This window comes from Thamnophis elegans, chromosome 2, assembly GCF_009769535.1.
Source record: "Thamnophis elegans isolate rThaEle1 chromosome 2, rThaEle1.pri, whole genome shotgun sequence".
NCBI lineage: Eukaryota > Metazoa > Chordata > Lepidosauria > Squamata > Colubridae > Thamnophis > Thamnophis elegans.
The window spans coordinates 45,591,549-45,605,997 of record NC_045542.1 but is presented as its reverse complement, the minus strand read 5'-3'; the positions used below and the strand labels follow the sequence as shown (position 1 = coordinate 45,605,997).

Genomic DNA, 14,449 nt, shown 5'->3' with positions numbered 1-14,449 from the left:
AAATCTTTTTGTAGTGTGCAGCTTTTCCACCACTATTTTATTTTTTTTATGGAGAGAAGTATGTTCCTGCCCAGAGGGAAGTGCAAACCTTACTCAACAGCTCTGATAGTCATTTAGGCGTATTACATACATTGCTCATTAGTGCGGCATGTGTGATAAGTACATTATAGGGGTATCTTGCATTTTACCAACAGTCAAAAGGCAATGTTCTTATCCTAAGGGAAATATAATTTTAATGCAGATGATGATAATTTGGATTATTATTTTGGGGGAACAATGGATTTTTGGCATAACAAATCTAGACAAATCCTGAATGCATTTACAGAGGAATTATCAGGCTTAACAACATAAACCTAAATTTTGGGACTGGCTTCGGAAGCTTTTCTAATGAATGTGCATGCACTTCAGCCCTTACTAGGATGTTCCAGGTAGTTTTCTTTTCTGGGGAATCTTTGCTTAGACTTGCTAGTTTTCTTCTTCCAGTTGAGCTGCTATTAAACAATGTGAGGAAGTCGTCATGGTGATCTACACTGCTAAAAAGGAAAATGACAAGATTAATTTGGAATCTTGCAGAAGTCTACACATAGCATTGCTTTGAGCTTTTCTGAAAGATATTTTATTCCTATAAACTACTCCAATGTTTTATGTTCAGTCTAAAGCCATGATGGCCAACCTATGGCTTGTGTGCCAGAGGTGCCAAGGAGAGCCCTCTCTGTGGGCACATGCACCGTCGCCAGCTGCTCTTCTGATTTCCAGTGTGTGCATGCGGGTCGGCCAGCGTATCTTTACACATGCCGGAGCCCCGGAAACCCAAAGGCATGCGTGTTCCAGAAACCCAAAGTCCAGGTGGCTGGTGTGCACATGCACACCGACCAGCTGATCTTTTGAGTTTCTGGGACTCCAGCATGTGCGCACATTCCGGATTGGGCACTTGGTGCCAAAAAGGTTCGCCATCACTAGTCTAAAGGATATATCCCTGTGGGAAGTTATCATCCAGCCTTCTCCCAGAAAAATGAAATATCCTAGGAAATATTGAAAAGGCAGAATATTTCTCTGGATGTGAAAAGAAACATGTTTCAAAAGACAGAATAGTTGCCTATAGCTTTCTGCCCATCCCCAGCTAATGGGCCATTAAGATGGCCAGGCTAGCCCACTTTACATAATAAAGACTTCTCCTCACTGCAGCTGTAGGGGGAAGGGATATTACTCAACTGACCACAAGGCAACTGAGAACTCATCACAGCCTAGAGAGTAGCCCCCTGCATGGCACCATGGGAGTCTGACAACCAGTCAGAATACATTTCTTACACAGGAACAGGAAACAGAGAGATGGTACTGAACAGGGTATAAAAGCCTAGCAAGCCCCTTCCTCAGCCCTTCTCTTCTTCTTCACCTACACTGAAACATGTGATCACCTTTTCTGTACAGGGCTCAAGCCATGTGGCCGTGTCCAACAATAAACCATCTTTCCAAGCAGCCTCCATGTCTCCAGTGTCTTCTTCCCCACTTGGAGCTGAACCCAGAAGGACATTTCTTTCAACATCCCAAAACAAAGATACTCAGCTTTCCCAGCGTACTCAAAGGAAGAAAAGAGGTTCTAAGACACCTCCTAGGCTAGTGTATTTTTCAATAAGAAGTGTTTAATGCTCACATGATGGCATCATTCATTTGCTGATTAACCTGCGTTGTACTGTTGGATCTTCGCAAATTGTTCATGGCTCTAGAGGTGGCAAGCCCTGCATCTTCCTGAAAGACAGACAATTTATAACAATCCTGTTAGTACATCCACCTTGCATTTTATCAAGAAAAAAATTCTCTTAATTCTGCCTAATTTCTATCATTCTAGACGAGTTAACTACAAATGACAGAATGGCATTGTCTTCAGATAAGAATTCATTTGGAGGAACAACATGTCACCAACCCTTTAAAAAACTAAAACGCCAACTACACAAAGAATTATACCCATACAACTGCATTTAGCCAAATTCTATTCAGACATGCACATTGAGAAAAATGCCATCTTGTATTTGATTAATTTTTCTACTATACATCTTACAGTTTACTGTATATTTGAATATCAGAAGGAGCACCTTTCAGACTAATAATTTAATTAAAAGGCATAGGTTTGTTGAATTACAGCACATTTCATCAATTACAATATATGGTTACACTGATATAGGATTTTAAATGAGATGAGGAGGGAAGAAGGGAAATACAGATGGATGCAGATGCAAATTACACAAGGACTTTTTCAATTGTAACAATTGTAAAGTGTTAAACATCCATTGTTTGTTGAAGCCTTCAGCACAATTTCTTGCACAATTATACTGGCAATGTTTCTTTGTTCCCCAAATGGCTACTCTGGGATTTGTAATGGAGTGTCCTAGAACGCTGAAATGCTCTAATATTACTTTGCCCTTATTCTGAGTCCCAATGTCATACTAGTTATATTGTTTCCCAATCCCTTGAGAATCTGTTTTGCTGTGCAAGCAGTTGGGGCGCAGATTCTCTACCCATGGCCCCCTTCTAGGTTTCATTTACCTCTATGATGCTTTTCATTGTCCCTGTTAGCTATAAAAAAGGTACTTACACTTTTTAAATGTTTATTAATCTAAACTACATCGTGTAGAGACTATTGGCTCCTAGAAATATTTTATGATACCTTTTTGGGGGGCAGAGGAAGTGGTCTTATGATCCATGTTGAGAATAATTGTTAGCATGAAGGATATGTTTGGTGGTTTGTTCTAAATGGAAGGCAGAAGCATATGGGCATTGATGATGGTCTATAGCCGTGATGGCAAACCTATGGCATATGTGCCAGAGGTGGCACGCAGAGCCCTCTCTGTGGGTGGGTATGCTGTCACCAACTGCTCTTCTGGTTTTTGGTGCACACATGCACGCTGGCCAGTTAGTCTCCGCAGATGCTGGAGCACCAGAAAACATCCTGAAAACAGCCCAAAAAATGGCCTGAAAATGACCGAAAAACAGCCTGAAAAGGGCCTGAAAACCAGCCCCCAAACAAACCATTTTTCAGCCATTTTCAGGCTGTTTTCAGGCCCCTTTTTGTTGTTCTTGGCCTGAAAAAAAAAACCAAAAACAGCCTGAAAACGGCCCGAAAAACAATAACTCAGTAACTTTTCATCAAATCACCTAGTTTTGTCTAATGTACTGCCATTTGGTTATGAAGATAAAAGTTAGTACAAGATGGCCTTGGATGGCTGTCTCTCACTTTTTTTTGAAATAATCCAGTTTATTCATAATGACAAATGACTCTTATCAGCTTGCTAATGTTGTTCTTGAGATCTTGGGTGGCATCTTGTTCTGCACTACTAGCAATTTTGTTTTTTCCATTTTTATTGATAAGTAGAATAAGTGAAAACTTGCTGATAAGCTTATGATCAAGAACATTTAATACAATGATCTAATTCAGGGTTACATCTGCCTTGGAGATGTTTTTGTAGTGTTATTTTTATGCATCTGGAATTCGGTATAATCTACAGCATTGTGTAGATTGAATTAATGACTAAATGTGTTTTTTTTTTCCTTGAAAGTATTCTTTAAATTTTAAGCAGCAAAATAAAGTTTTTAAAGTTCCCACAGAGTTGTATATTTTGTGTAGATTTTAGTGAGGCAAAAGGCTCGGTCAAGAGGCTGGCAATTCACAACATTGGTCAAGGCTGGGGGGAAAAGGGATTGTTTATGTAGGATTAATTAGATTGTTGTTGTGGTCAATGATATTTTCAGTAACCATCTTCAGGTCAACAATTTCAATATCTCTCTTTTTTTCACTCTTTTTCAGTATCTGTATTTCATGTCAACTTTTTTATTTGGTTTTTAATATCTTCTATCTTTGCAAACATTTATATCATTCTGTAATCCTATTTGAACACTTTCAGTATTGTTTAACCCAATTTGCCTCTACTAGACTCCTTCTGTAATAACTATTCAATATTCTCACATTAGCTATAGATTTTCCCATATTTTCTTCATTCTTTTTTTTAAAACTATATCTTCTTATTTTCCTCTATTTGTCAATTTCCTTGGGTTGTTTGGTTTTTGCCTGTCTCTGGAAATCTATGTTCAGCTGTCATGCTTTCTTCTTGTTGTACAACCCTTTCATTCTTTCTTTGACTATCATGGCAGCTGTTAGATCCTTTCAATTTTGAAATTTTGGAAAAATTTCTCCACTGATGGTCATAGTTTCATCTGTACTCTTTTGCATGAATGGCAAAGGTTTTAATATAGTATTTTTTTAAAAAAGAATTGTCACACATCCCTATAAACTCTGCATAATCCCTATCAATTGTAGACCAACAGAGTGCATTATAACACTGATAGCTTATTTCTCAATACATTACTTTCTTTCATGAGTTTCCTGTGTGTTAGTATCTCACAATTCCATCAAATGACTTTAGTAATTTACAGTTAGGGGTCTGCTCTACCTCCAAACCAATTTACAGGTCTAATTGATTGAATTTGTTAGTACATTGTTGTAATCCAAAATAATATGTTACTGCATATTATTGGCTAAGGCATACAGTACATGAATGAAACATTTTGTACAGAGCCATAATGGCAAACCTATGGCATGCAGAGCCATCTCTCTGGGCACGCGAGCCATCCCGTTGGTTCTTCTGGGTTCCAGCTTGCCAGCCTGGTCACAGGAGCGCCAGAGATCGGTAGATCAGCCACCCGATGCACATGTGCATGCCAGGAAGATCATCTTATGGTTCGTGCATGCACACCGGCCAGCTGGTCTTCGCACGTGCACATGCCAGAAACCGGAAGAGCATTTTCTTGGCATGCACACCGGGCAGCCGCTCTTCCAGTTTCCAGCATACACGTGCCTGCATGCTCCCATTTCAGCACTTGGGTGTCAAAAATGTCTGCCAACTCTGCTATAGAGGGATGCTGCAAATTCTTTTGTGATCTCTCATGATTCTGCAGTTTTCTATCACACTGATATTTTCAAAGTGAGTTACAGACTTCTCTATGGGAGACATGTGGGGTGAGAGAAGGATCTTAAATGTACTCTACCATCTGCTCCTGGCTTCAGCACTGAAATTCAGGTTTGTTTTTTTACATTAGAAATGTTAATTTTGCATTTTCTTTTCATTTTATTGCCAATTTTCTGTCAATAGTGCTTTGCCTCTTAAGGGAGGAGGGGAGGGAGGGATAACATAAAGATAAATGATTATTATTGAGCTATTAAGTTTCTGCCTTTGAAAATGTTTGAAAATTAGACTGTCCAGGATTTGGGGATTTGCCAATCTCTGAAGGATTGTTCATTTCAAGGGAGATCTGAGGAAAGCACCATCTTCAAAGTGTTTTGTGAAACATGGCCTTCTTGCACCTTAAAGAGAGAATCCATGCTACTTCACCTTCTTCTGCTTCACAGATCTCCCTCAGCATCCTGTAAAATCTGCAAAAAAGCAGGAACTTCCCCATTTGTAAAACCCCTGGAGGGACGCATTTTCTGGTTCTGATTAGTGCTGGGGGAAACTAAGCAAAGATTGGAAGGCAATGCTTTCTGCATATTCTCCAGCATTTCTAAGAGAAGCTTATTTTGCCCTTTGTGACAGAGGCAAGAGAGGCTAAGGATGTTTCTAGAAAATGTGAAGTATTTTGTCAAGGCAACTATTGTTCTTTTTGTTGGATATAGATCCTGCCTTTCATTTGGTAGCTTCAAATGTTATGCAAAGCAAGGTAATCCCAAAGGTGCTTTTTCAGGAGGCAACAGGACTTTTTTCTTTTGAAGACTTTTTAGCTTCTCCTTCAAGAAGCTTCTTCAGCTCTGACAGGACAGTGGCAAATGGAAGGATTTATATTCCTTGTAGGCAGCTGGTAATCTGCATCCTTTTAGAGGGCTAGGTCGTTGGAGCCCTTGGGGGTTTATCTGTGTCCTCAGGGTCACCTGAGTAGTGCCTCCTGGTTCCTGTAGTCTGCAATTTGAAATCCATTCCTACTCCCACACCATTCAAAGGGTGTTCATCTCAAACTGTGCAGTTAAACGTATGTAGAGATGCTTGGTCCCCAGGTCATGGTTGTCCCAAACGTGCTTTTGGGGACAACCGAGGCAAGGTACATAATGCTTCCTTCTTTGTTCACCACAAAAACACTACTAGTGAGATAGGTGGGGCTGGGACAATGACTGGCCCAAAGTTAAAGCTTCTGAGGTTGAAAGTGAAGAGAATCTGGGTTTCTCCTCTGCTAATACAACCTCTTATCTGTTGTACCACTGGCTCTTCTCTCTCTCTCTCTCATCTGACCATAAGAATAACAGGGCACAAAGATCTTCATCCAAACAAATTGAAGACACATTATTACTTTGTACATCAATGGAAGTTAAAGAATGCATTTAAACCAAATCTATTCCCTAGGAGTGAAAGGAATATAAACCATAAGCTTTAGAAGAAGAATGCTTGCTACAACATCAGTACTCACCAGGATATTCCTCTTGGGTTTGTTTTCCGTAATGACAGAAATGGAACGAGCAATGTGTTTGCCTGGGGAGGCACTGCTAGGGCGCTGAAGCACTTGCATAGGCAGCCCTGTAAGAATGAGGTCCACACCATTGACACCGTTTCCCTGAAAGGAAGAACTGCTGCCACGGGCACTTTTCATTTTGTATTAGAGAAGCTCTGTATATAAAGGAAAAACAATGAGTAAATTCATCCATATGTCTTGCTTATTCCATTTGCTTAAATGCATTATTCCACACTGTAGTAAGAATTTCTTCATGCCTTATAATTACTCAAAACTCTTGCCACTGGTCATAGTGGCTGGATCTAATGGGAGTTAGTAAAAAAAAATGTGCAGGGTGGCAACATCAAATTCTCACCCTTTGAATTATATTAACCATTTGCTAAGCCCATACAGAAGAGATCAATCCCAATACCTAAAGGTCAAACTCAATAAAGCATGGGCACTTTGCATTGATTGCTGGAGGCAATTCATCCTTAATTTGTTGCAATACAGCATCAGAAAGTATGATTGGCAAAATGTTTTGTTTTCCTAATTGAAAAGGGGTATAGACATGGATTTTGCACCCAGTTCTTTGCAGACAAAAAAGTTCCATCCATGTAGCTTTGAGTGAACAAAGTGGACAAAAAAAAGAAGATAGTTACCAGAAATAGATTTATTTGTTTTAGTAAAACTCACAAAACGAAATCTGAATGTTGGAATGTAGTGTCACCCAGTTTTGCCCTGCAGTTCACTCATCCAATACTAAGCAAATCATCCTTGTTCAATGAGACTAACCTTTTCTTGAGTCAGAATTCTTACGAATACAAATTAGACAAGTATAGTGCTACCTCAGCAGCTCTTTCTTTTGCCTGACAGTTCCAATAATCTGAAAAATCTATACAATTAAAGGGAACTGACCACCTTTATGCTAAACTGTTTTTCAAGAGAGCGACTATAGTATCAGACTTAAACACAGTTTTTGTACTGAACCCCAGCTCTCATGCATTAATCCCAAACTGTTGTTTACTGTAAACAAACTGTTCAGACTTTAGAGAGAAGCTATTTATCCCATTTTGGAGCTTAAAAGAAAAATATCAGGAGAAACATTTAACTTCAACTCTGCCACCCCTTCATTTCTGCCCACCATGTCTTTCTTCAAAAAGAAAGGAAATGATGCTCTCAATAGAAAAAAGAGTAAAGTTACAATCTTAAGTGTTTTTTTCTTTTAAGTTCAACTATTCTGGGGGCACATTTACATTTTTTGAAAAATATGTTTCTAATTCTATTTAGCAGGCTAAGCTTTTTAAAAAAAAAATAGACTGAAACTGTCCATCCATAGTAACTGCCCTATACTTTCAATTAGCTAAAAAATATAAGCATGTAGACTAAGAAAACTTCAGACATTAACTGCAATGTGTTACCTGATTGTATCATTGACAATGAAATCCCACCATTATGTTTTAAAGATGGTACTAAAATTACAATTAAGCAAATTACAAATATTCTCTCTTGCATTTGATATTTGAGGTAATTTTTACGTTTTATGAGACAACGAATATAGAATTAATTTGACATAATGTCATGCCTCCTTCACTTAATAACCAAGAAAGAAACCACTCAACTCCATTTTGCAGAATTAAGTGTACTTTTACTGATTACAAGTAATGAGAAGCAAAGCAAAGCTGGATCTGAGCAAAAGAGCGCAAAAGCAAATAGATATCAATAAATGATTCATTCCCCTCCCCTTGGTACCCCAGTCCATAGTCTAATCGTATATCTCCACAGCTGTCAGGTGGGAGACATCTTCAAAAAGCATCATCAGGTTGGTATGCTGGACACTTGGCCTTGGCGGGAAACTCCCCTCCTTCCACATGCGCAAATGAATGTGAGAACAACTCCCAATTAACAGTCCTGTACAGATTATTTCCCTCACCCAAATACCACGCCCCCCCCTCCCCGTTTCAATGGCAGCCGAAAAGCAAGCAGCAAAACAGAGGCTGACACATACTATATGATTTATCCAATAAAGCTGTCATGGTGAACTTGTGGCATGTATGCCAGAGGTGGCATGCAGAGCCCTTGCTGTATATATGTGCAACGTCGCCAGCTGCTCTTCTGGTTTCTGGCATGTACATGTGCACCGGCCAGCTGGTCTTCGCAGGTGCTGGAGCGCCAAAAAATAGCCCAAAAATGGCCTAAAAAACAGCCAAAAAACAGGCCGTTTTCCAGGCCATTTTGGGGCTGTCTTTTGGGGCCATTTTCTGGCCTGTTTTTCTGGTCATTTTCAAACCGTTTTCAGGCCATTTCTGGCCTGAAAAACTACCTGAAAATGGCAAAAAACAGGCATGTGCATGCCGGCCAGTGGATTTCCGGCGCTCTGGTATGCACACATGGACACATGTTCCAGTTTGGACACTCAGTGCCAAAACGTTTCGCCATCACTGCCATAAAGTGTGTAAAAAGTACCTCAAATATCAAATGCAAGAGGGAATGTTTTCACCCGACAGAAAGATTACACTGTTAGAACTGTTTCTTCTTTTAACATATTTGCCACCAGAATAACGTAGCTTTTAAACTTTTAAGATAAGTGTTTTCAAACAAGACAATCTCTTATTTGAAGTTATCAGGTCACAAGAGCAACATACACTGAACTGGCTTTGAGACACATATTGTATTTACCAGAAAAAAACGAGAATCATCCTTGAAATTCCACAAATACATAAACATAGATTCAGCCACCATACATAGGTAAATTCTCTGAAATCTACAGACATTTATTATTACTGTGTTGATTCCGTGATCCCAATCACATCAAGTGTGAAACCCACATATCAATAAGTATTATGCGTTTACTAGATCTAGGCTGCAAACTTTTTTTGCTGCCATATGATGGCCATCTGGATTTTTGCAACCTAAAGATTTTTGGACCAGTGCACACACTTATGACCAAATTTATGTATCTGACAATACATATAAGAACAAGAGTTATGTCTCTCTCTCTCTCAATTATGTGTTCACTTACTGACTTTATCGCTTCCAACTTGGTTGCTAAATGAGGGAACTGCTACATTTAATGTAGCAAAACATTGAAAGGATGTTCTTTATGTATTGTTTTAGTTTGGCAGAATGATTTGCGCCTGTTGGGACAGAAAAATAAAAGCACAGTGCTTGAACAAAAAAGAAAATATATAGGATTCTTAAAATATTAGCATGCCTTTTCCCCCAAGCCTGCCAATATACATATTTAACAAATTACTGTAAGCATTCATACAATAGTGATGTTTTTTTTAAAAAAAATAGTGTGGAAGCCAATACTATACTTCAATACAGATTCTTGAGCAGTGTAATTATGAGGACTATCAAAGTGGCATTAATTTTCAGTTCTTTTGCAGAAAAACATTAACAGCATTTAAAAAAAACAAAAATGATCACAGTCCACTTTATCACATGCACTGTGTACTGTATGACTGGTTAAGTTCTGAACAAATAAAATTAGCCATCTTTCAAATGTTGGGTCAGGAGGCAAAAGGCACCTCTTTAATTAATATATATGGTCTTTGGGGACACCAACAAAAAAGAAGATTGAAGCAACACTTTTAAACTTTCCGAATTTCTCAAACTGCTGAAAGGAGGCCAGGGAGAACAGAAAAATGGGAAAAGTAAGGCAGGACCCTTCCCTCTTTTAAGAAGACTTGTCTAATCGTGGAGGGGGAGAGAGAGCAAAGAGCCCTCCACTTCCACCGCATCCTGGGTCCCCGTTAAAATAACAAGCCCTTGCAAGGAAAGCTCTGCAAAAAGCTTCACTGAAACAAGGAGACGACGCTGCAGTAGCAAAGGGGGGGGAAGTGGGACACCCCCCCCCGCTCTCCACAAACACCAATGGAGGAACCGGGTGGGCTTCCCCTCCATATCGCAGATAGAGGGAATTAGGAAGGGGGGATCTATTATGCCCTTGCACGCACACACACATACATACACACACCAGCTCTTCACTTACCTGAGACGGACACGCGTGGTCCCTTCCTCCAAGGACCCTTTTGGGCGGTTCAAGGGATTGGGGGGGGAGGCGTTTTATCTTTCTTCTCGGGCTTTGGCGTGGAAGTGGGGAAAGGGCTCCTGGGTTAAGCTCGGAGCCCACGTCCACCAGAGACAGCTCCCTTCTCCTTCCCGAGCAAGGAGCCTTAGCGCCTATGGGGAAAGGGGGTCATTCCTCCTTCCTCTACCTCCCCTACCAAAACCAAAACCGGGGGAGGAGGTCCGTGTGTGAAGAGGGGGGTCGCTGCAGCCGCCGACACCGCAGCTCCCTCTCTCTCCTTCCCTCCGAGCCACAACAAAAGTGAGCAGGAGAGGGGAGGGAGAAGCGCCTCTAGCAACCATCCGCACGCGCACTTGACTCTGGCCGAGCTTCCCGCCCCTCCTCCATGCTCTTATTGGCCGGCTTTTGGAAGACGCGGCCTCCCCATCGGCTAATCTCCGTGTCCTTCAGTTGCCAGAGCTAGGTTGACAGAGCAAGGGAGAGAGAGGGTGGGAGGGACGGTGATGGAGGAGGTGCGGGGAGGGGGGGGGACAGCGGTGCGAGCCGAAAGCGCGTGCCGAGGAGCCTTCACCCCCCCAAACCCCGCCCCTTCTCCCGCCCGGACCCCCCCCTCCTTTTAGCTTGCAAAAAAATCTGAGGGACGTTTGTTTCGGAGCCCCAGTTAGGGGAGAGGGCGGGGCTAAGCAGAGGGTCCTCCGCGGTGGTCTTGCATCTCCGCTCCCTCCCCCATTTGCTACGTTACCCTTTGGGGAGAAATATTAGTTCAAACGCAATTCAAAGCAAAACTCCCCCCGCCCCCAAGTACTGGAGATGGGGGGGAATGGGCCGAGGTAACACCCTGCAGGTATGCTGGCGCCGCCTTCCCCCATCCCCCCCAATGCTCTCCTAGTATTTGAGCGCTGCACCGAAACTTACGTGGCTGGGTCCTAACCGAGTAACTAAACCGGCTTTGCTGCACCCATTGCTTTAGCCGGTGGTTTTATTTCGCAACGGGCTTATAGTCGTAACTGCAAACAAAAGTTAAAGGGCAAGGAAGGAACCACATGTTATTCGAAGGCAATCGCGAGAGCTGCGAATTGTAGCCTTAAGTTCCACAGAAACCGGCGTAAGATACACATGATCAGGAAACATAAATATGAAATATTCTTTCCAGTTTTGATAAGACAAGAGACGACGCTCGGCACTTTTATCTGTCCTGCCATCGGCTGGTCCGGCTAGCCCAACTTCAACCATTATATTTATACAACAATAATTCTTTATTTTCAGGGCACAACATATGTACAATGAAATTGTTTGAGCTCCCTCAGTGCACCTCCCCAACACAATACAACTCACAGTGAAGACAAAGAAAAAAAATACCCAAACCCAATAAATCATATTAACAAACACTCAGTCCCATTACACCAGTGTGAATGTTACAAGTTGCGCTGTCCCTGCAAGTCCCTTGTACTACTTAGTTATGTTATTTTGCATTCAGGAATCTGACAGCCCATGGATAAAAACTGTTCTTCAGCCTGTTTGTGCAGCTGCTTATATGCTTCTATATTAAGGTGACCAGATTTTCAGATTGGTAAAGAGAAACACCTTTGACCTGGGGGGGGGGGGGGGCTTGATTAAAAATTTTATACGGATCAACAAAAATTTTCATACAACGCAAAAATAGTATTGTAATATTTTTTTATTTCAACATAACTACAATTTACAAATATAAATTGTAACTGTTGCCAAACATCAAAATTTTGATCACATGACCATGAGGATGCTGCAACGGTCGCTAAGTGTGAAAAATGGTCATCAGTCACTTTTTTCAATGCCATTGTAACTTTGGGCACTATACCACCTTTCTTGCCACAGTTCTTAAGTGAATAATTGCAGCTGATAAGTTAGTAACATAAGTGAATCTGGTTTCCCCATTTGACTTTGTCAGAAGGTGATTATATGACCCCAGAACACTGAAACCATCATAAATACGAATCTGTTGCCAAACATCAAAATTTTGATCATGTGACCATGAGGATGCTGCAATGGTCGCTAAGTGTGAAAAATGGTCGCTAAGTGTGAAAAATGGTCATTGGTCACTTTTTTCAATGCCATTGTAACTTTGGTCACTAAGCCCATTATACCACCTTTCTTGCCACAGTTCTTAAGTGAATAACTGCAGCTGGGCTCTGTTTTCTTGCTTTAACGTTTTAATATCTTCAATGAAAGTACTGAGACAGAGAGAGGGTTTAGACAGAGTGTCTTTTCTCTTGCCCCGGTTAGGATTTCTTAAGCAAATCCACTGAGCTTTCAACATGAAGCCAGAAAATTGGGACTTTTTAAAAACGCCCCGGGACACGGGACAAATTGTTATAAATCAGGACGTCTGGTCACCTTATTCTATATCTCCTTCCCGATGGTGCCGTCCAGGGCATGAGTCGTCCCTGAGGATTTTCCTCACTCTTTTATGTTACCCAGTCACTGTTGTGGCAATACAGTATCGAGGCTATTCTCTTTCTCTACACAGCAGTCCATTTGCATCAGTGATTAATATTGTAGTGTGAATTGCAAAAAAAAAAAAATCCTCCATAAAGAAACTATCTCAACAGCCATACCACCAGCCATGCTGGAAATGAAGAAATAGGTGTCATTTGTTTGCAGTAACCCATTTGTTCATTAGCCACCAATAGGAAGCTGCCTGTACTAAGGGTCACAAGAAATAGCTGTAAATGTGAAAATACATGGTGACACCACAGAGCAAAAAACAAAAGCCAAGCAACCCACCTCTAATGATAGGATTTAAGTACAGAAAAATAAAATGTTCTGTAATTTTAATCAGATTTATGCTGGGTTACTTTTTACTGAAGTAGCAGATAGAAGCCTGTCAGATCTGGCTCTCAGATTTGGGTTGTAAAAATCCAAAAAAGGGGGGGAAAAACACCAAATACTAAAAAGAAATAACCAAGACATTACGTATGAGAAATATAAATTCACCCGAATTTTAAACAAATAAAGCTAGATGCGAAATAACATAAAGGTAAAGGTTCCCCTCACACATATGTGCTAGTCATTCCCAACTCTAGGGGGTGGTTCTCATCTCCATTTCAAAGCCGAAAACGTCTCCATGGTCATGCGGCCAGCATGACTAAATGTCAAAGGTGCATGGAACATTGTTATCTTCCCACCAAAAGTGGTTCCTATTTTTCTACTTGCATTTTTACATGCTTTTGAACTGCTAGATTGGCAGAAGCTGGGACAAGTAATGGGAGCTCACTCTGTTATGTGGCGCTAGGGATTTGAACCGCCGAACTGCTGACCTTTCTGATCGACAAGCTCAGCGTATTAGCCACTGAGCCACCACATCACCATTGATTATAAAGGCTATCCCATAAACAAAATATCTGTCATCCAAAACTAATTGGGGTAGCTCCATCTTTTCAAGATCAATCTTCCTTTAGTAAATCCATAGTTTCTCTTGTAGCTGTAAGTTCCACGTTTTTGGAGCATATTATACCAGAATACAGAATAACAAGAGTTGGAAGGGACCTTAGATGTCATAATTTAAAAATACCTTTAAATACATGCAATAACGTTTGTCATTCCATATTAACATCTAAGGCAGTGCTTCCCAAACCTTTGTAAATTACCCCAAATTGGATAAAAGTGGTTTATCTTTGGGTAAAGACACAGGAACCCATTACCCAATCACAACAGGGTGTGGAAGAACAAGCTGCTGAGAAAATTGCAGGCACCTGGAATGCTTTCCTCCCCTCCTATTTAAGCCTTTTGGCCCAGTGTCAGCCCTGCAAAATTGCTTATGAAAGCTGCAACCTTGAAACAGATGGAGGAGGGAAGTGTGGGTTTGAAAGAGCCATAGCTATAAAAAGTAGACAAATAAAAGAAGGAATTTTCTTCACAGAGATTGAAGGATCTGGGGGAAGCGGGGAGAAGAAGAAGGGCAACTAAGGC

At 40.9% G+C, this 14,449-nt stretch overlaps 1 protein-coding gene across 4 annotated transcripts in view; it reads right to left on the bottom strand.

Annotated features, from left to right (window-relative positions):
• The window catches only part of CEP131 (centrosomal protein 131), a 37,684-nt gene extending 26,247 nt beyond the window's left edge, over positions 1–11,437 (bottom strand). Inside the window, exons 1-4 of one of the 4 annotated variants that reach the window (XM_032209872.1) lie at positions 11,417–11,437; positions 6,445–6,641; positions 1,652–1,746; positions 416–533 (exon numbers count right to left, since the gene is read on the bottom strand). In XM_032209872.1, coding sequence (XP_032065763.1) covers positions 416–533; positions 1,652–1,746; positions 6,445–6,624 — 393 coding nt within the window. In that variant the 5' untranslated portion in view covers positions 6,625–6,641; positions 11,417–11,437. Of the gene's footprint in view, positions 1–415; positions 534–1,651; positions 1,747–6,444; positions 6,642–10,462; positions 10,886–11,416 lie in introns of those variants that run through there. The other 3 variants (XM_032209875.1, XM_032209871.1, XM_032209873.1) reach the window with 3 other exon arrangements.
• Between the last annotated feature and the right edge of the window lie 3,012 nt (positions 11,438–14,449).